The sequence below is a fragment of the Sus scrofa genome, chromosome 1 (genome assembly GCF_054392235.1).
Source record: "Sus scrofa isolate SSC_HxYL_T2T_F1_AM1 chromosome 1, Sscrofa_HxYL_maternal_Yorkshire_Landrace_v2.0, whole genome shotgun sequence".
In the NCBI taxonomy this organism is placed as follows: domain Eukaryota; kingdom Metazoa; phylum Chordata; class Mammalia; order Artiodactyla; family Suidae; genus Sus; species Sus scrofa.
In genome coordinates this window covers 206,970,248-206,990,818 of record NC_139383.1, presented here as the reverse complement: position 1 = coordinate 206,990,818, position 20,571 = coordinate 206,970,248, and the positions used below count along the sequence as shown (strand labels likewise).

Here is a 20,571-nt window from a genome sequence, read left to right as displayed (position 1 = left end):
AGAAGTAGAAAGACTGTACAATGCTGCCTACCACGGAATAACTTCCAAGTAATTCTTACTAAAAACTCTGGCGTATTACAAGTGAGGCTATACAGCGATATAGTCAAACTCGCTAGGAATGAGTTCAAGTCAGGCTCACAATCAGAAAGCTTACTCTGATTATAAAGAAAACCAAGATTTTCAAATAAAAAATTTCCTTCCTAGCCAATTCGCAGTTTTCCCTTTATTCTGCAAGAGTGCTGAACTATATGGGAAACGTTAGTCCTAAAATCTCGCGAGAGCATTTCAGTCTCGCTTGCTTCGCTGAGTTGGAGGACTGGCCAGTCTGGAAGAGTATCCGTTGCCAGGATACGCGGCGGCCGGCGGCAGGCAGCTTGTAGTGAGGCCTTGAGAGCAGAGGAAAGCTGTTCACGGGTGAGAGGAACATCTCGAGTGAGCGAAGAGGTTCGCGGCCCGACTGGTGGGCTCCGCGGTGGTGGAGGCATCGGAAAGAACTTCGAGTGCCCCAGGGCAGTGCGACCCCCTTACTTCTGCACCCTCAGCGGTGCGATTCCCCGCCTTCCGCGCCCTTCAACGGGGCGACCCCCTTCCTTCCGCGCCTCTCAGCCTCGGCGGAGGTGAGAAATCCCGATTCCAGCTCTCCTCCTTGCTTCCTTTACGGGTTATCTTTGAAGATGCTGATACTCTCCAAACAAAATACATTTGGCTCTTAGCTGTTCTCCTCGGACCTATCTCCGGGCCAAGGCAGTCCCATTTCTAGTATGGCAGAGCGTGAGGAGACCTCTTCAGCAGTCTCCTGAGGAGGGGTCTGCCAAGGGGGTGACCAGAGGGAGGGATTCCGGCGCCTCGAAGAGAAAATTCACTGTGAGCTGAGGGATTTTACTGAGAGTAAATAGATTTCTGTCTGTTGGTCATGGTGGAAGGGACTTTGCAACTTTCCGCTTCATATATGTTAAAATGGCCAGTTGGGAGGATCATGATCATAAAAGTAATTAGGAGCCAGATATTTTGTATGACGTACCTGGAGTCGTCAAAATGACCGTGCAAGGTAGAGCTCACTGTCACGCTTTATAAATGAGGAAACACTTCCAGAGGGGAGAATATGGCTGGTAACTGTCCTAGCTACATTAGTATCCCTAATCTTTCTGGAACCTCTCTGGTTGTGTGAATAATCCCAGAGATTGTGTGAATTTTTGAATGACTAACCTTGGAGTTAGTGGAATATTTGTTACTAGAGACGACGTAGTATCCTTAACCCACTAGGCCACCAGGGAACTCCTCATCAGCCTATTGTTAAAACTCTGAGTATAGATGAGGTGGCACAATGAGAAATCAAAGAGGAAAAAGAAAAATAGACTGTGGATGGTATCTTGAGAAATACTGCTAACAAGGGCATGTAGAATAAAATGAAGGAAAGTGAAAAAGGAGAAACAAAAGAGGAGAGTGTCCTGGAAATGATTTAATGTAGGACTGGACACCAGTAACAGAGGTGGCATTTACATCCCTAGCTGCATTGACAGGGAACATTTAAATGGCATAGTAGGAATCCAGGAGACAGTGGAAATGGAAAAGGTAGAGAATGACAGCTATAAGCTAATTTTTAGAATTTGGCTGCCTAGAAAAAGATATATGGAACAGAACTAAAAGTGGTTTCAGGATCTAGAAATTCGTTTTTAAGGTTAGGAAATAATGGAGTTTGATAGCCAATTGAAAGAAGGGGTAGGTTTAAAGACATGTATGAGCTGGATAATGCCCCAAAGGAGACTGGGGCAGGAGTGGGAGAGAAGAAGTTGGGCAAGGAGAGGAAAGCTAACCTCTCAAAGGTGTTGGAGTGAAGAAAAGAAATCATAATAGAGACTTATCTTGAATGAGAGAAGGAATGGCTGTTGAGATTGGAGGGCAAGGTGGATATAGGTAAGTTTATGTACTCCAGATGTGGATTTCACATCTTAATTTTTTCAGGAATGAGTCATCTGCTGAGAGTGGTAGGAACAGAGGTTAAGTAGAAAAGTGATTAAGGACCATAATCATCAAGAACAGAGTAGCTAATCAAAGGTAAATAAAATAATTTCTGAGATGAGAGTCCAGCAAAATTTGGTGACTATGACTTTGCAGTTCTCTAGTCTGTACAGTTGTGGAATTTCCATTAACAGTGTTAGGCTGTCCAGGTTGAATGTAGAGAACAGTTTGTGATTTTGCCATAAGGCTTGAAGAAGAGTTCGAGGATGGTAATTAGGTGATGGTGTTCAAAAGACAGTTTAGTGTTGAGAAGAAATGAAGTCCTTGAAACTGATCTTGACAAAATTTTTTTTTTTGCTTTTTTAGGGCCACATCTGAGACATATGGACGTTCCCAGGCTAGGGTTCTAATTGGAGCTGCAGCTGCCAGCCTACACACAGCCACAGCAACACAAGATCCCAGTCACGTCTTCAGCCTACACCACAGGTCACAACAATGCTGGATCTTTAACCCACTGAGCAAGGCCAGGGATCCAACTTGCATCCTCATGGATACTAGTCTGGTTTGTTACCACTGAGCCACAAAGGGAACTCCCATTAATGGTTTTTGATGGAGATTGCAATGGATTTTTCAGTGTTCATCTTACTTGAATTTCCAGCAGAAAATGGCTTGGCTGACCATTCCTGCCTTCTCTTGGCATCCGTGACAAACACTCCTGGTTTCTCTGTTTGCTTTTGAAATCTTCATTTTCAGTCTCATACTAGTTTCTCTATTTTGCAATCTGTATGTCTTGGCATTCCTTGGTCCAGAGATCTTTTTTTTTTTTTCTTTTTCTTTTTCTTTTTTTTCTTTTTATAGCTGTACCCATGGCGTATGGAAGTTCCCAGGCTAGGGGTCGAATCAGAGCTACAGCTGCTGGCCTGTGCCCCAGCCACAGCAACTCGGGGTCTGAGCCACGTCATACCTTTTATATTATAGACCAGTATATGCATATGTGTAAACTTATATAAATATAACTGAAATGAAAATTAAATGAAATATTTACTCTATGTGCCATGAACTCTCATATTTTCTATTTTATATCATATTTAAAACATATTTGTTATAGCCTGCTAAATTGTTTTCATAAGCCACTACTAGACTGAGACTAATTGTTTTAAAAATGCTATTTTAAATTATCAGCCAAAACTTTAAATAATGTTATATTATGATGAGTAAAGGAGGGAGCTGATAAACTGGGGGAGAATGAGTGAATAAAGGAAATGGTTTAAGGGAAATGTAGTTAGAATAAAGATGAGAAAAGGGTAGGAAAGGAGATTAAGGCCAGAGAATAAAGTAATTAAGATATTTGAGATGGGAGTTCCCGTCGTGGCGCAGTGGTTAACGAATCCGACTAGGAACCATGAGGTTGCGGGTTCGGTCCCTGCCCTTGCTCAGTGGGTTAACGATCCAGCGTTGCCGTGAGCTGTGGTGTAGGTTGCAGACGCGGCTCGGATCCTGCGTTGCTGTGCCTCTGGCGTAGGCTGGTGGCTACAGCTCCGATTCAACCCCTAGTCTGGGAACCTCCATATGCCACGGGAGCGGCCCAAGCAATAGCAACAACAACAACAACAAAAGACAAAAAAAAAAAAAAAAAAAAAAAAAGATATTTGAGATGAAGCAATTCTAGATGATGACAAGCTCCATGTCTGGCCATGGCTGTGAACAACTTGAAATGGAGTTGAAAAATGGTTATTGAAATTTAGATCAAGGAACTATAAAGCTACAATGTTACATATTGAATCCAGTATCCATATGGAAGTCATCCAGGATGTTGGTGCTACTGGAGTAGAGACTGAACAATTTAGGAAAGACTTTAGTAAACAGCGGAGTGATTAGGAGGTCCCTAGACAAAAGCAGTCAGGGAAGATCTAACTAAGATCTGGTTCTAAATGGAACATTAAAGTCAAATTTGAACAGAATTAAAGCAGACTTAACTTTGTACATAGTAGTACCTAAACTGGCAGTTTGCAAGAAAACTCATTATGAATTAAATGTTTGAAGGAAGGGTTTGTGGTTACTACTATCTTGCTATCAATATCAAGATATCAAAAGAGAATTGAACTATTCTTGTTTCCAAACAGTGGTTAAAGTGAGCAAACAATGGCCACTAATCACAAACCTTCAGCAGCTCGCCCTGTTTCACGAGGTGGCATTGGACTGACAGGAAGGCCTCCTTCTGGAATACGACCCTCATCAGGAAATATTCGAGTGGCAACTGGAGTAAGTTTAAAACAAGTTATTGAATTAGTGTGCATATATTCTGGTAAAAATTGGAAAGCATGTCTATAAGAAGAGGTTCTTCTTTATTTTTCTTTGTTCTATAAGCATGGTATTATATGTATTTTTTTTCCAAAAATATCTAGAAGTATAAACTTGAGAGAGTGTTTGAAAGAGATTGTTAAAAGAAGAAGCATACTCATGCTAATATTCAATTTTATTTTAAAGCTAAAGTAATTTAAGTGGTAGAGTGTATTGGTGCCAGAATCAAGTAGAATGGTAGAGACAGAATCAGACATGTAAGAATTGAATTAATGATTAAGGTGGTGTTTCAAATTAGTTGGTAAAGCATGGAGTTTTCAATAGTGCATTCAGATACCTGATAAACCTTTTTTTTTTTTTTTTTTTTAAATCTTTTTAGAGACACACCTGTGGCATATGGAGTTTCTCAGGCTAGGGGTGCTTGGGAGCTATAGCCGCTGACCTACCCTGAAGCCATAGCAATGTGGGATCCAAGCTGCATCTGCCACCTAGAGCACAGCTCACAGCAATGCCAGATCCCCAACCCACTGAGCAAGGTCAGGGATCAAACTCGTGTCCTCATGGATACTACTCAGGTTTGTTAACCCCTGAGCCACGATGGAAACTCCAACCATTTGTTTTTTAAAAGACAAATCCCTCCCTCATACAAAATTGTAGATATTTTAGAAACTTCATATTTAAAAAATGAAAGCATAAGTATATTGGAGGAAAATACAGGCAAGTCTTTTGTATAAACTTGGTGTGAACTAGGCCTTTGTAAAAATGACAGAAAACATCAAGTGCTGAAAAGGAAGGTATTTTTATAGTTATGCATTTGAATTTGCAAAAATTGAAAACACCATGTAAAAGTTAAAAGAAAAATAACAAACTCAAAAAAATATTTACAACGTATGTGTCATACATAGAGTTCAGACTCTTAAATGAAAAAGAAAGTTCACTTATTTGTAAGAGCTGTTTCTGTAGTAAGGCTGTAAACCCTATCAGTCAACATTCCTTGAGATTTCTTTGGGGGTAGAGGAGGGAATATCATTATATGGTTCTAAAATTCACCTTATAAAACTATTCTAAAATTTACCTAGCACAGTACAAAAGCAAAATAAGAAAAAGTACAGCACTCTAATGTAAAAATATAAGTAATAAGTAAAATAATGTTCTGGTTGCCATAGCAACCTACACACTCTAGTAAATGTTAAGAACTTAATGTATAATAGAATCATAAATAAATGAATCAGTAGGAGAAACACACCACATTAGGAGAAAAAAATTTGGTAAATTTTATAAACTGGTAATTCTAAGCAGAATAAGTCCTGTAAGGATATTTGTTACATCTTCATTACAGTTATAATAGTGGAAATTTCAGACAGCCTAAATGACTTTGTAACAGGTAAATCTTAATACATTATGATATGTCTATCCCTATAATAGGCTAGCAAGTAATCATTAAAAATTATTTTTGGAGTTCCCATTGTGGCTTAGTGGGTTACAAACCTGACTAGTATCCATAAGTATGTGGGTTCGATGCCTAGCCTCACACAGTGGGTTAAGGATCCAGCATTGACATGAGCTGTTGCTGTGGCTGCGTGTATGCCAGCAGCTGCAGCTCCAATTTGACCCCTAGCCTGGGAACTTCCATATGCTACATGTGAGGCCCTAAAAAGAGAAAAAAAAAATTAAATACGTGAGGAAATAATACATCTTTATAATACATTATTAAATGAAAAAAGCAGTATGGTATCAATTTAAGATTAAAGATGTACATTTATATGTACATAGAAAGAAATGAATACACCAAAATATTCATAGTAATTTCTCTGATGCTCACAATAGATGGTTTTGCCTACCTCATAAGGTGTATATGAAGTATTCAAGTTTGGACAGTAGATGAATTGCAAGTAGAGATAATGCTGGGTCCTATGCTTAATTCATAAGTAAAGCAGAAAATTTTGGAGGGAATAATTTTCTTAAAGTTTTCAGATTTTTCTAGAGTTTTAGCTAATATTATCAACATCATCATCAACTTATACTTAAATGATTTTTATTCATTTATGTGTACTGAACTAGGATATCTTTTTCTATTAATTTAGTAAGAATTTTTTCTATTAACTAAATATTTATAAAAGGAATCTGAAATTTATTGGCCACCTATTGTTTGCTGGGTGCTTTAACTATATAGTTTTGGCAGTTTTTAAAACTAATGCTTGTTGTAAAATATACAAAGGAAAATCAGCGTTCCCTTCTTCTACCCCGGGTATTACCATTTTCTGAAATGTGGCATGTAACCTTCTAGACTTTTTTTCTGTCCATTTATAAACACCGACACACATGCATATAGGATTGTGTGGTTTTAGAATATTCCAAAATAAGGATAGTGCTATATGTATATGTTCTTATATATCTTGCCCTTTTCTTTCAACAATGCAAATATATTTCTGTGTGCATTTATAAACATTCACTCCATTCTTTTTAATGTGTGAAGTTTTAATTTATGCTTTTTTCTCTATACTTTCAATTAGTAAACTTTTTAAAAAGTAGCATAGTTTTGGAGTAGCTATCATAATTATGCTTTCATAGAGCCAAGCAAGAAATTATTCATAAGGTTTACCCAAGGAAAGATTTAACATTTTCTCCCGAAGATCACTCAGGATAACCCTGAACTCATTTCATTTGAATTTGTAGTTTACGGTATTCCTGTATACAATGTATTCTCTAGAATATGGTACTGTTACCCCCGTATTCAACATATTCAAGTTAATTACCAAGTACTTCTCAGAATTACTTGAGATCTATGTTAGCTGATAGGAAGAGGCTACCTGATAAGAGAATTGAAAACAATAAGAATGGTTGTATCGGAGTTCCTGTCGTGGCACAGTGGTTAACGAATCCGACTAAGAACCATGAGGTTGAGGTTCAATCCCTGCCTTTGCTCAGTAGGTTAACTATCCAGCGTTGCCGTGAGCTGTGGTGTAGGTAGCTGACGCGGCTCCATCTCCGATTCGACCCCTATCCTGGAAACCTCCATATGCCGCAGAAGCAGCCCAAGAAATGGCAAAAAAGACAAAAAAGAAAAAAAAAAAGAATGGCTGCATCTAGCCCCTATCTAAAATTTATACTACATATTTAAATCTACCACTTTACTCTTTGGTAGAGAGTAGGGAAAAAGAAAATAAGGAAAGGAAAATAAGCAAAAGAAGGATATCTTGGAACAGTTTCAGGTTGTCTTTTTTTTCTTTTTTTATGATTTTTATTTTTCTGTTGATTTACAGTGTTCTGTCAACTTCTACTGCACAGAAAAGTGACCCAGTCATACATATATATATATATTTTTTCTTTTTCTCACATTATCCTCCATGTTTTATTTTTTATTTTTTTATATGTAATGATTTTTTTTTTCCCATTATGGTTGGTTTACAGTGTTCTGTCAATTTTCTACTGTACAGCATGGTGACCCAGTTACACATACATGTATACATTCTTTTTTCACACATTATCATGATCCATCATGAGTGACTAGACATAGTTCCCAGTGTTACACAGCAGGATCTCATTGCTTATCCATTCCAAAGGCAATAGTCTGCATCTATTAACCCCAAGCTCCCAGTCCATCTCACTCCCTCCCCCTTGGCAACCACAAGTCTATTCTCCAAGTCCATGATTTTCTTTTCTGTGGAAAGTTTCATATATTAGATTCCAGATATAAGTGTTATCATATGGTATTTGTCTTTCTCTTTCTGACTTACTTCACTTAGTATGAGAGTCTCTAGTTCCATCCATGTTGCTGCAAATGGCATTTTTTCATTCTTTTTTATGTTTATGGCTGAGTAGTATTCCATTGTGTATATACACCACATCTTCCTAATCCATTCATCTGTCGATGGACATTTAGGTTGTTTCCATGTCTTGGCTATTGTGAATAGTGCTGCAATGAACATGCGGGTGCCTGTGTCTTTTTCAAGGAAAGTTTTATCTGGATAAATGCCCAAGAGTGGGATTGCTGGGTCATATGGTAGTTCTATGTATAGTTTTCTAAGGTACCTCCATACTGTTTTCCATAGTGGTTGTACCAGGTTACATTCCCACCAACAGTGCAGGAGGGTTCCCTTTTCTCCACACTCTGTCCAGCATTTGTTCTGGACATTCTGACTGGTGTGAGGTGGTATCTCGTGGTAGTGTTGATTTGCATTTCTCTAATAATCAGTGATGTTAAGCATTTTTTCATGTGCTTGTTGGCCATCTGTATCTCTTCCTTGGAGAAATGTCTCTTCACATCTTTTGCCCATTTTTTTAATTGGGTTGTTGACTAGAAGAAGGAACACTCCCAAAGACATTGTGTGATGCTACCATCACCCAAATTCCAAAACCAGACTAAGATGCCACCAAAAAAGAAAACTTTATTCAACTTTGATGAATATAGATGCAAAAATTCTCAACAAAATTTTCACCAACTGAATCCAACAACATATAAAAAAGATCATATACCACAACCAGGTGGGATTCATCCCAGGTTCACAAGAATGGTTCAACATACACAAATCAATCAATATCATACACCACATTAACAAAAGATACGTCAAAAACTACATGGTCATCTCAATAGATGCAGAAAAAGAGTTTGACAAAGTCCAACATCCATTCATGATAAAAATTCTTACCAAAGTGGGTATAGAGGGAACATGCCTTAACATAATAAAAGCCATTTATGATAAACCCACAGCAAATATAATATTCAGTGGGGAAAAGCTGAAAACCTTCCCACTAAAATCTGGAACAAGACAAGGATGCCCACTCTCACCACTGTTATTCAACATAGTATTGGAAGTCCTAGCCACAGCAATCAGACAAACGAAAGAAATAAAAGGCATCCAGATAGGAAGAGAAAAGGTAAAACTGTCATTGTATGCAGATGACATGATACTATCTATAGAAAACCCTAAGGACTCGACCCCAAAACTACTTGAACTGATCAACAAATTCATCAAAGTAGCAGGATATAGGATTAACATTCAGAAATCAGTCACATGTCTGTATACTAACAATGAAATATTAGAAAAGGCATACAAAAATACAATACCTTTTAAAATTGCACCCCCAAAATCAAATACCTTGGACTAAACCTGACCAAAGAGGTGAAAGACTTATATGCTGAGAACTATAAAACATTAATCAAGGAAATTAAAGTGGATGCAAAGAAATGAAAAGATATTCCTTGCTCCTGGGTTGGAAAAATTAATATTGTAAAAATGACCATACCACCTAAAGCAATCTGCAGATTCAATGCAATCCCTATCAAATTACCCATGACATTTTTCACAGAACTAGAACAAACACTCCAAACATTTATGTGGAACAACAAAAGACCCAGAATCGCCAAAGCAATCCTGAGAAACAAAAACCAAGCAGGAGGCATAACTCTCCCAGACTTCAGGCATTATTACAAAGCCACAGTGATCAAGACAGTGTGGTACTGGTACCAAAAGAGACATACAGACCAATGGATCAGAATAGAGAACCCATAAATAAACCCAGACACCTATGGTCAATTAATTTTTGACAAAGGAGGCAAGAACATAAAAATGGGAAAAAGACAGTCTTTTCAGCAAGTATTGGTAAAACTGGACAGCTGCATGCAAATCAATAAAACAGAACACACCCTCACACCGTGCACAAAAATAAACTCAAAATGGCTGAAAGACTTATAAGATAAGACACCATCAAACTCTTGGAAGAGGACATAGGCAAAACGTTCTCTGACATCAACCTTACAAATGTTTTCTCGGGTCAGTCTCCCAAAGCAACAGAAATAAAAGCAATAATAAACCCTTGGGACCTAATCAAACTGACAAGCTTTTGCACAGCAAAGGAAACCAAAAAGAAAACAAAAAGACAATTTAGAGAATGGGAGAAAATAGTTTCAAACGATGCAACTGACAAGGGCTTAATCTCTAAAATTTACAACAATTTATACAACTCAAAAGGTTGTCTTTTATATCTTCCCGTGCCTATACATAACTATGTGAACTGACAAGTAGGGAGTCTTTTGACCTCTCCTTAGGGTGTTTAATGTTAGATTGGATTTAACAGACCTGGGGTAGAGAATCATGTAGAGTAATAATATGAATACTTGTTGAATGATGTAAGTTTTTTAATACTTACATGGCTAATATATAAAATGTAAAAATGTAATTGCATTATTTTTTTAAAAAGAATTTATTTTTATGATTTTAAAGGTAATTTGAAAATATGAATTATATAAAGTATAACATTAAGTGATTATAATATGATTATATAGGGATAAACATTGTTAGTTACTATTTTTTTAATGTAATACTCGACTTTATTTTACAAAAATGGAATTATAACCATTTTCTATGGTTAAATAAGGACAAATACATGGACATTTTGCTCCGTTTAGTTTTGGGAGTATTATAAGTAATGTCTAAACATAGAATCTTAAATTTTTTTTGTTTGTTTTTGCTTTTTAGGGCCACACTCACAGCATATGGAAGTTCCTAGGCTAGGGGTCAAACTGGAGCTGCAGCTGCTGGCCTGCGCCACAGCCACAGCAACCTGGGATCCGAGCCATGTCTGCAGCCTACAGCTCATGGCAACGCCAGATCCTTAACCCACTGAGTGAGGCCAGGGAGTGAACCCACATCCTCATGGATACTAATCGGCTTCATTACCACTGAGCCCTGACGGGAACTCGCAGAATCTTAATATTTAGCAAATGTGTTATTTAATATTTATAGAAGTTTAGATGGTAATTTTATTTAGTAGTAGTTCAGACATTTTAAGATGTGAGGAAAATTTTACAAATTATATAAAATCTTTAAAAAATATTCTCTTCTCAGTCTTAACAATATTAGAGGCACAGTGTTTTTTTAGTGTATTAAAATTGAAATCTTGGAGTTTGCATTGTGGCTCAGTGGGTTAAGAAACCGACATACTGACCATGAGGATGCAGGTTCAATCCCTGGCTGCACTCAGTGGGTTAAGGATCTGATGTTGCCACATGCTGTGGTATAGGTCGCAGATGCGGCTCAGATATAACATGGCTATGGCTGTGGCTTAGGCTTGTATTCTGCAGCTCTGGTTCAGCCCCTAGCCTGGGGCTTATATATGCCTCAGGTGTGGCCCTAAAAAGGGGGAAAAAAGAGGGAATCAACTTTTCCATTAAAAAAAAATAAAATAAAATTGAAATCTTATTATTTAGATACCACCTGGAACAGCAAGACCAGGCTCTCGTGGTGGTCCTGTAGGGATAGGAGGAGTTCTGTCTTCTCAGATCAAAGTTGCTGATCGTCCTGTAACGCAACAAGGTTTGAGTGGAATGAAAACTGGGATGAAAGGTATCTATTTTAAGAAGATGAATATATTTTGTATAAGAATATTACAGTATCATATTACTAAATCAGAATTTTAGAGTGAAAAAGACTGTCTTAATTCTTATTCCTTGTTTCACAAAATTGTTGTAACGGTTAAATAAGAGCATGGATGTAAAAATTTATTGCAAACTAGGGCGTTATATACATATATGAGCTATTTTAATCTTCATTTTTATGAACATAGAATTTCACTATAACTTGAAAAATTTTGAAATAATTTGAAGAAAAGCTCAGGGGTTAAAATTAGATTTCTAGTACCATCTAGAAATATTTTGAATTTTTTAAAATTTTCATGTCAAAATGACACTAGTAAGGTATTTGCTTACTTATGAAGAGTGAGTCAAAAGTGTCACTTTTGGTAATAATATTCCATTATAGTGCTAAGTAAGAAAGTGAGGTTAACATATAGATTTATGTATCTCAATTATGCTTCTCTGTATGTATTTAGAAAGACATAATAAGTAACACTATATGTTGTTGTTGAGAAAGTTGGTCTGTATTATATATAAGTCAAAGTATGGTGAATTGTTTTATAATGAGTTTTTATTTCTGCATTTGCAAATGTCTTATCAGGGATGAAGATACTCTACCGGTACAAAATTAGGTATAAGATATCTCACTAACTGCTGTAATATAGTATATCATGCCTTTCAGGAGACTTAAATTTTCTTACTTGCATTGTACTACCACCCACTCACTAAATATTTAAAACCAATTAATTATTTAGAAATGCTTTATCAAAACTGTGAAGGAAATTGAGTAAAAATTTTGTAGTTGTTTTGTCTTTAAAAATATATTCCTAGAAATGTTTATATGTTTAATATTACTTACTTACAGACATTAAGGGTAGAAACGTAGTAATTTCTCCTTTAAAACTGAACCAATATCATTTAAGATAGTCATTTTCTACCAACATGTGAAAAAGTTCTGATTGTTAACCAACACGCACCATAATCTCCTATGCCTTTTGCTCTTACCTGCTCCAGTGCCTTGTTTTCTTTTCTAAGACACTCTCCTTCTCATCGTAGAATAGTCAGTACTCTGTAGCTTATTCTGTCATGCTTTGAGGGCACTTCACCTCTCTCAAGGTTTGTGACATTTAACCTAGGAATTCTTTTTTAGCCCTACTGAAATTTAAGTTCATGTTTCTAAAAGTCTCTGAAACAAATTATGAAAAATCATAATCTCTTGCCTACTTTGAGAAATTTATAATTTATCTAAATCTGCCGTGTCCATTATGATAGCCAATAACTACATGTAGCTATTTAAATTTAAATTAATTAAAGTTAGGTAAGGAGGAGTTCCTGTCGTGGCTCAGAGAAAATGAATCTGACTAGCATCCATGAGGACACAGGTTCAATCCCTAGCCACACTCATAGGGTTAAGAATCCAGCATTGCCGTGGCTGTGGTGTAGGTCACAGATGAGGCTCGGATCTGGCATTGCTATGGCTGTGGTGTAGGCCAGAAGCTACAGCTCCAATTCAACTCCTTGCCTGGGAACCTCCATATGCTGTGGATACAGGCCTAAAAAGACCAAAAAATAAATAAATAAAAACTAAATAAATAAATAAAATTAGGTAAGGAGTTCCTGCTGTGGCTCAGCAGTAATGAGCCCAGATAGTATCGGTGAGGACACAGGTTCAATCCCTGACCTCGCTCAGTGGGTTAAGGATCTTGCACTGCTGTGAGCTGTGGTGTAGGTTGCAGATGCTGCTCAGATCCTGATTTGTTGTAGCTGTGGTGCAGGCTGGCAGCTGGAGCTTTGATTCAACCCCTAGCCTGGGAACTTCCATATGCCGTGGGTGGGGCCCTAAAAAAAATTAGGTAAAATAAAAATTTACTTCCCAGTAACATCAACCACCCTTCAGGTTTTCAATATTCCTGTGTAGCTAGTCATTGAACAGTGCTGATGTAAAATATTTCCATTGTTGCAAAAAGTTCTTCTTGACTAACCTTGTTCTAGACTTCCTTAGTCCTGGTTTCCATTCAGTCGATCCAACCTGTCGAGTCCCCTGGCTTAATAGCCCTATCTCTAGTCCCATCCTTGTGGTCTTGATTCAAGCTTCCATCTGTCATGATGCTAAGATACTGGTTTTGTTTTCCATTTCATTGCTTCTTAATTTTCAGGTTTACTGGGGCGTTTGTGAAGGCTATCAGAGAATTACAGCATATAGTTCTGGTTGAGCTTTGGTATTTTGGTGGCATTTTCAAAGTGAACACTAATACTTAAAAATTTTTTTTTAGGTCCCCAGAGGCAAATTTTAGACAAATCTTATTATCTTGGGCTTCTTCGGTATGTTAAATACTCTTTTTTTCTATGCATGATCATGAAGTTTTATCTACGGCTTATTAAGATAACTAGGTGTCTATTGATTTCTAAGAAAAATTTTGTATTCTAACATGATTGCTGGTTAATTTGGCTGTAAATAGATACCATCACAAAATATGATAAATCAATTGGGCTGAAATTTAAAATTTTATGTATTTGAATGTATATGAACTATGTATTTAGATTCACTGTTTTTATGTAATAATAAGAATAATCTTTTATGCTTCTTTCACTAAGCTGAAATATATTAATCATACATCTAATAAGAATGGGAAAATCTATATACTTTATAATAAATAGTACAGTTTTACATAAATATACATTGTCAGTTGCTATAAATATGGTATAGTTTTCATTTATAAGCTTTGTTATACATCTCTAAGTATGCAGCTCTAAATTAAGATTTTTTTCTTTTTTTCTACCTACCTTTTTCTTTTCTCATATACCCTACTGTCTTATTTCCATTTTTCCAGTTTATTTTCTTGTTCACCCATTCTCTATATCTGCTTTCTTTCTTACTTGCATTCCATTTAATGCATCCTTCTATTGTGTCCTGCAAACTCTGTTTTCTTCTAAGTTCTTTTGTTGCTCAATTACTTGAATCCTTTTGATTCTCAAACTCCTAGAAGGCAATAAAAGAAGGTAGGCTTTCCCCATCTGTCCTCAAAGCTAACAGCAGTAACAAAGATAGTGAGACCATCAGTTGAATAACGTCTTTTAATATCCAGCCACTTTTTAATTAAAAGAAGGAAGGGAGATAGGGCTATTTCTCATTATTTCGTTGCCTCTCTTCTCCAGGATTTGTGCTTCTGTATTAAAAAATAGTTTTACCTACTTGTGTAATTGACTCTAGAACTGGTTCTCAACTGGCAGCGATTTTGGCCCCCAAAGAACATTTGGCAATTTTTAGACACATTTTTGGTTGTCATAACTGGGACTGGGGGCTATGTTGCTGGCATCCAGACCAGGGATCCTGTTAAACATCATGTGGTGCACAGTATACCCTACCACTTCCCACCAAAGTATCATTCAAAGACCTAACTAAATGTGCTACACTTGAGAAACCTTGTTCTAGAGGATAGCAAGAGCTGTGAGGGTGACAATTAGGCATCTACTTCTGTCTGTAGATTATACCAGATTGACCAGGTTTCCATTCTGGTACTATTTCATCTTTTTTTAGTGAGTAGAGAATCTGTATCAGTTTATCATTTGGGATATATCTTGTACCTCCTCCTTAATCAAATAAGCAACTTAAATTGTTTTTTTAGTGAAATTTTACAAAACCATTTTTATTATTGTACATTTATGAAAAGTTTGTTTTGTTTGACTAGAAAGACTTTTCTGGATTGGAAGTCTTGCTGACTTTTTAATTTCTTTTCGCTTAGAAGTAAAATAAGTGAACTTACAACAGAAATTAATAAACTTCAAAAAGAAATAGAAATGTACAATCAAGAGAATTCAGTATATTTGTCATATGAAAAGAGGTAAGTAATTTTGCAGTTAAAATATGCAAGGTATTTTCTTATTATTAGTAACATTTAATGTAATATGTTTCAGGAGTTTAATACTAAATTTTTAGTTATACGTAATATTAATAACATTCATCTGCTTTCATGTGTTTATGCATGTATATATTTTATGTTTGCAGAGCTGAGACTTTAGCTGTTGAAATCAAAGAGTTTCAAGGACAACTAGCAGACTACAACATGGTATTTAGTCTTTTCTGAGTGAATTTCTTTCAAATATTTTCATTGCTTTTTACTTTAAAAATGTGATTTTAAGTAGCAAATAATACATGAGTACATACTTATTGAGAAAGGTTGAAACCATATGCAGTGCCCCTTTGCTTTCTCCCTCACTTCCTCCCCGGAAATAATTTGTCTTAATAGATTGATATGTATTCTTCCATTTTTTAAAAAAAATACATTATATTAAAAATACAGAGACACACAGACTTTTTTTTCCCCATAACAGTGTTAAAGTAATAATTTTTAAAGTGGATAAAATTTATCAGGTACTAGCAATGTGATCGTTTTCCAAATATTTTTCTCCCTATGCAATGTTGTCCTCATGAAATTTTAGAAATGTAATTACTTACCTTCATCCATATGTTTCATTCATAATACAGTGTTTGTGGGAGTTCCCCTGTGGTGCAGCAGGTTAAGTAATGTGGTGTTGTCACTGTAGTGGCCCAGGTCGCTGCTGTGACGTGGGTTCATTCCCTGGCTCAGAAACTTCTATATGCCACAAGCACAGCTAAAAAAATAACAAACCAAAATACAGTGTTTGTCTTCTGTCAGAGTAGAGTATCTAACATAAATATTGTTCCACCAAGGATGATCCTAATATGGACTTCCAGAAGAAATAATCCCTTTGGCAGTGTTGATTACTGCCTCAATCGTTGAGGTAATCTTTGGCCCATGAAAATTTCTAGTGTCAGAATTTTCTTCCTTCTAATTCTGTAGGTACTGTAAGCAGCAGTGGTCTCTGGATTTACTGCAAAATTTTATCTCCCTTCTCCAATTAAAAAATAGTGTTACGCAGTAGTTTCCTGGTGGTTCAATAGCTTAAGTATCTAGCATGTGTCACTGCTATGGCTTGGGTCATTGCTCTGGTGCAGGTTTGATCCCTGGTCCTCAGAACTTCCACATGCCATGGCAACAGCCAAAAGAAAATAGTGTTACACAAAATAAAAAACATGCTACCATAATGATTAGGTAAATTATGATATACCTACTTGATATTGTTATATTGTACTCATGAACTCTGATTATAGTATATGTAATTCCCATACTGGTTGGACTACATAATCTGTAATACTCCATGCAGTTTTTTGTAAATGGTATTCTGTTCCAAATAAAAAATAGATTTTTTTATAAAATATGAAATGGTATTAGATGAAAGATTTAAAAATTTTTTTTTAATTTTTTCCCGCTGTACATCATGGAGATCAAGTTATTCCTACATGTATACATTTTTCCCCCACCCTTTGTTCTGTTGCAATATGAGTATCTAGACATAGTTCTCAATGCTACTCAGCAGGATCTCCTTGTAAATCTATTCTAAGTTGTGTCTGATAACCCCAAGCTCCCAATCCCTCCCACTCCCTCCCCCTCCCATCAGGCAGCCACAAGTCTCTTCTCCAAGTCCATGATTTTCTTTTCTGTGGAGATGTTCATTTGTGCTGGATATTAGATTCCAGTTATAAGTGATATCACATGGTATTTGTCTTTGTCTTTCTGGCTCATTTCACTCAGGATGAGATTCTCTAGTTCCATCCATGTTGCTGCAAATGGCATTATGTCATTCTTTTTTATGGCTGGGTAGTATTCCATTGTGTATATATACCACTTCTTCCGAATCCAATCATCTGTTGATGGACATTTGGGTTGTTTCCATGTCCTGGCTATTGTGAATAGTGCTGCAATGAACATGCGGGTGCATATGTTGAAAGAGATTTTTTTAGTTATATTAGAATGCATTAGCTAAGTTAGTTAATATAAAAATATTCATTAACATGTAAATTATGCTGTTTGTAGTTTTAAAGAGCTAACATCTGATATAAGGAGAGCACTTAGATTTCTAACATACAGTAAGTTCTCAATAAATATTAGATCTTATATATCACAAGAAAAATGTGATGAAACTTAGTGTTTTAGAATCAATTACACTCAAGTAGTTTGCTTTTAGTAGCCTATTAAAATTCTGACTCCACAACTTGCTGGCTTCACTTAATTAAGTGAAATAATACATATAACAAGGTCAGAACAGTGTTTGGCATAAAGCAAATAGGTAAAACATGTTTGCTGTTGCTGTCCTTGCCTGACTTTTTGAAGTAGGCTTACTAGTGTTCTCTTTGTGCCTTGCCCTATTGATTTGTTTTTATTTAATTTTTTTGTTAATTTTTGGAAGACCAAGAAAATCATTTTATATTTTCACTGATGCAAATTTGTAAATCTGTTAACACTCCTCTCCCCAGGGAGGCGGGGTGGGGGGGGGAACAAGAGATCTTCCCCTCAAATTTTATCTTCTTGATGACCTTCTTTATAAACTCAGACATCTTTTCAGAACAGGCAAGGCTCTTTGAGGTTCAGTCTGCAGGAAGAGTAGTTATTTCATTACTGCTTACTTTTCCACCTGAAAATATAGTATATTGATTGCCCTAATGCACATAGTATATGCTTATTTGGGTGGCTCAGTCTTAGAGAACTATGTCTAGTCACTTGTGATGGAGCATGGTAATGGGAGAAAAAAGAATGTATGCATGTACGTGTAACTGGGTCACCATATACAGTAGAAAAAAATTGTATTGGGGAAATAATAAAATAAATAAATAAATAGTCATCCCAATGGCAAAAAAAAAAAAAAAAGAGAAAAAGTAAAATAGTTTGGAGTGTTAATACGTAAATGACTACTCATTATTTATAAAATTGACTATTATGGATTATAGAAAAAATATATGAAGACTATTAAAAATTCTTTTGTACTTTTGTTTTTAGTTGGTAGATAAACTTAATACCAACACTGAAATGGAAGAAGTAATGAATGATTACAACATGGTAAGAAAACTTGTAGTGTAAGCAATAGAGCTACATAGCCTCTCAGACAAAGAATTTATATCTAGAAATAATTTGATCAAACCTAGTGGACCGTAGAGGTAGGTATTACCCTGATCCTAAATATTACCGTTAGAGTTGAGTTACTTTAGTTGCTCTTTTAGAATTTCTTCTTGTTAGTTGGCTCTCCCAAGTTGATGCTTTAGTGTCTTTTTACAATGCTGTGTTTCAACTTGTCTCTCACTAAGTTTTAGTTAGGGAGTCTCATCTAAATACCCTTGTATATAAATTAGTTTGCAGTACTTCTGGTTTAATATTTACACAAATGGAACTGAGTACGCAATGGAGAGTTTTATTAGAAAGGGAGAAAATGAATAGTTATCATATGATGCGAGACATAATACTGCTTTTGATGGGTGAATGAGAATTTTTGTTCAATGTTCTTAGAGTATTTGGTAGAAAACAGAAAAATGATAGCAGCTAGCTTATTTTGATTATAAACATTTGTAAGAAAATAACATGCAACTTGTAACTTAAGTAGCTTATGATTTATTTATACCAAGACTACTTCATGAAAGCATAGGATTTATAAAATGACTTTTATAAATTGAAGTTCTATAAGGTTGTGATGATGGTTGTACAAATATAAATATAATAAAATTCACTGAATTATTTTAAAAAATAAGTTGAGGTTCTAAAAGCATAATAATTTAGTGAAATTATTCTTAGCATTAGAACACAGGAGAATTCCCAATTTAAAAACTGTGTTTTTAATGCCAAATGTAAAAAGTAGAAACTTTGTGTGAGATAGACACAAATTCTAGGCTGAGTACTCTTTGAGTCAACTAAGAGTACTCAGGTAAAATCCTGAATGATATAAGAATAAAAGTTACATTGGGTCTAAATTTAATATATAACTAATAAATCATTGAATGCCCAATAAATTATTGAAATTCGATTTATATAAATTAAGTTTACATTATTTGACAGATAACTAAACAATGAATATTTTTTGTGTGAGATTACAATGCCTGTGAAAAAGACCATTTCTTTTTATTTGGTGTTGTGGTTTGTTAAAGGAAACAAATAGTATATATTTTTTAAAACTTTGAAATGTAGCATTAGGATTATTATAATAATCTTTAGTTTATAATGAGAATAACCTTTAAAGAAATAGTTTAGCTTAATGGTAATTTTTATTACTAACTTTTGTGTTACTCTTAATTCAGCTTAAAGCTCAAAATGATCGAGAAACGCAAAGTATGGATGTTATATTTACTGAAAGACAAGCGTGAGTACTATCCATTTAGAAATCAAACAGATTTATAAGTGACTTGTAGTTTAACTTCTGAGTCATTTATTTCTTTACAAAGTTTATTAATTGTTTTTCTGTTGCATTTTTTATTTAAAAAAGTTGACTGCAATACAAATTGTATCATTTATATATTTATTATCTTCATTCAAAAAAATAAAATTTCTATGTCTAGGAGTTTAAAATCTAAGAATATCTTCATCTGTCCCATTTGTAATTTTAACCTGAGCTTTTTAACTAATTTGTGAGATTTAAGCCCTACTCTAATGAAAGGCACATTATTATTCAGTGAGCTATTTATATCATTTCATTCTTTCATTATTCAATTATTAATTGATAACTAATTTTTAGTAATCTATATCATCAACATAGATTATATATATATATCTTCTAGTTAAAGATCAACTGCCAAATAACTTTGATTTGGGTAATAAGTAAATGTGATAGTAACAATAATGCCTACAGAGATAATAAGTGGATGTAATATCGTTATCCTAGTAAGTTTAGGCCACTATAACAAAATACCATAGACTGGGTAACTTATAAACAACAGGAATTGATTGCTCACAGTTCTGGAGGCTGGGAAGTCCAAGATCAAGGCAATAGACTAGTCCTGTTCTGGTGAAGGCCCTCTTACTGGTTCATAGCATTATCTTCTCACTGTATCCTCACTTGGTGGAAGGGGCTAAGGAGCTCTGTAGGATCTCTTTTATAAGAGCATTAATCCCATG

The 20,571-nt window shown here is 35.5% G+C and overlaps 1 protein-coding gene across 5 annotated transcripts in view; it reads left to right on the top strand.

Annotated features, from left to right (window-relative positions):
- The first annotated feature begins 322 nt into the window (after positions 1–322).
- Positions 323–20,571, top strand: part of IFT74 (intraflagellar transport 74) — a 94,798-nt gene continuing 74,549 nt past the window's right edge. For 4 of the 5 annotated variants that reach the window (XR_014820543.1, XM_084983319.1, XM_013986009.3 and 1 more), the window contains exons 1-8: positions 323–617; positions 4,083–4,221; positions 11,471–11,606; positions 13,888–13,936; positions 15,358–15,456; positions 15,621–15,681; positions 18,472–18,531; positions 19,758–19,819. Coding sequence is in view for 3 of the 5 variants with exons in the window: in XM_013986009.3 (XP_013841463.1) it covers positions 4,102–4,221; positions 11,471–11,606; positions 13,888–13,936; positions 15,358–15,456; positions 15,621–15,681; positions 18,472–18,531; positions 19,758–19,819 (587 nt within the window). In the remaining 2 variants the exon portion in view is untranslated. The remainder of the gene's footprint in view (positions 618–4,082; positions 4,222–11,470; positions 11,607–13,887; positions 13,937–15,357; positions 15,457–15,620; positions 15,682–18,471; positions 18,532–19,757; positions 19,820–20,571) is intronic. The other variant, XM_005654488.4, reaches the window with a different exon arrangement.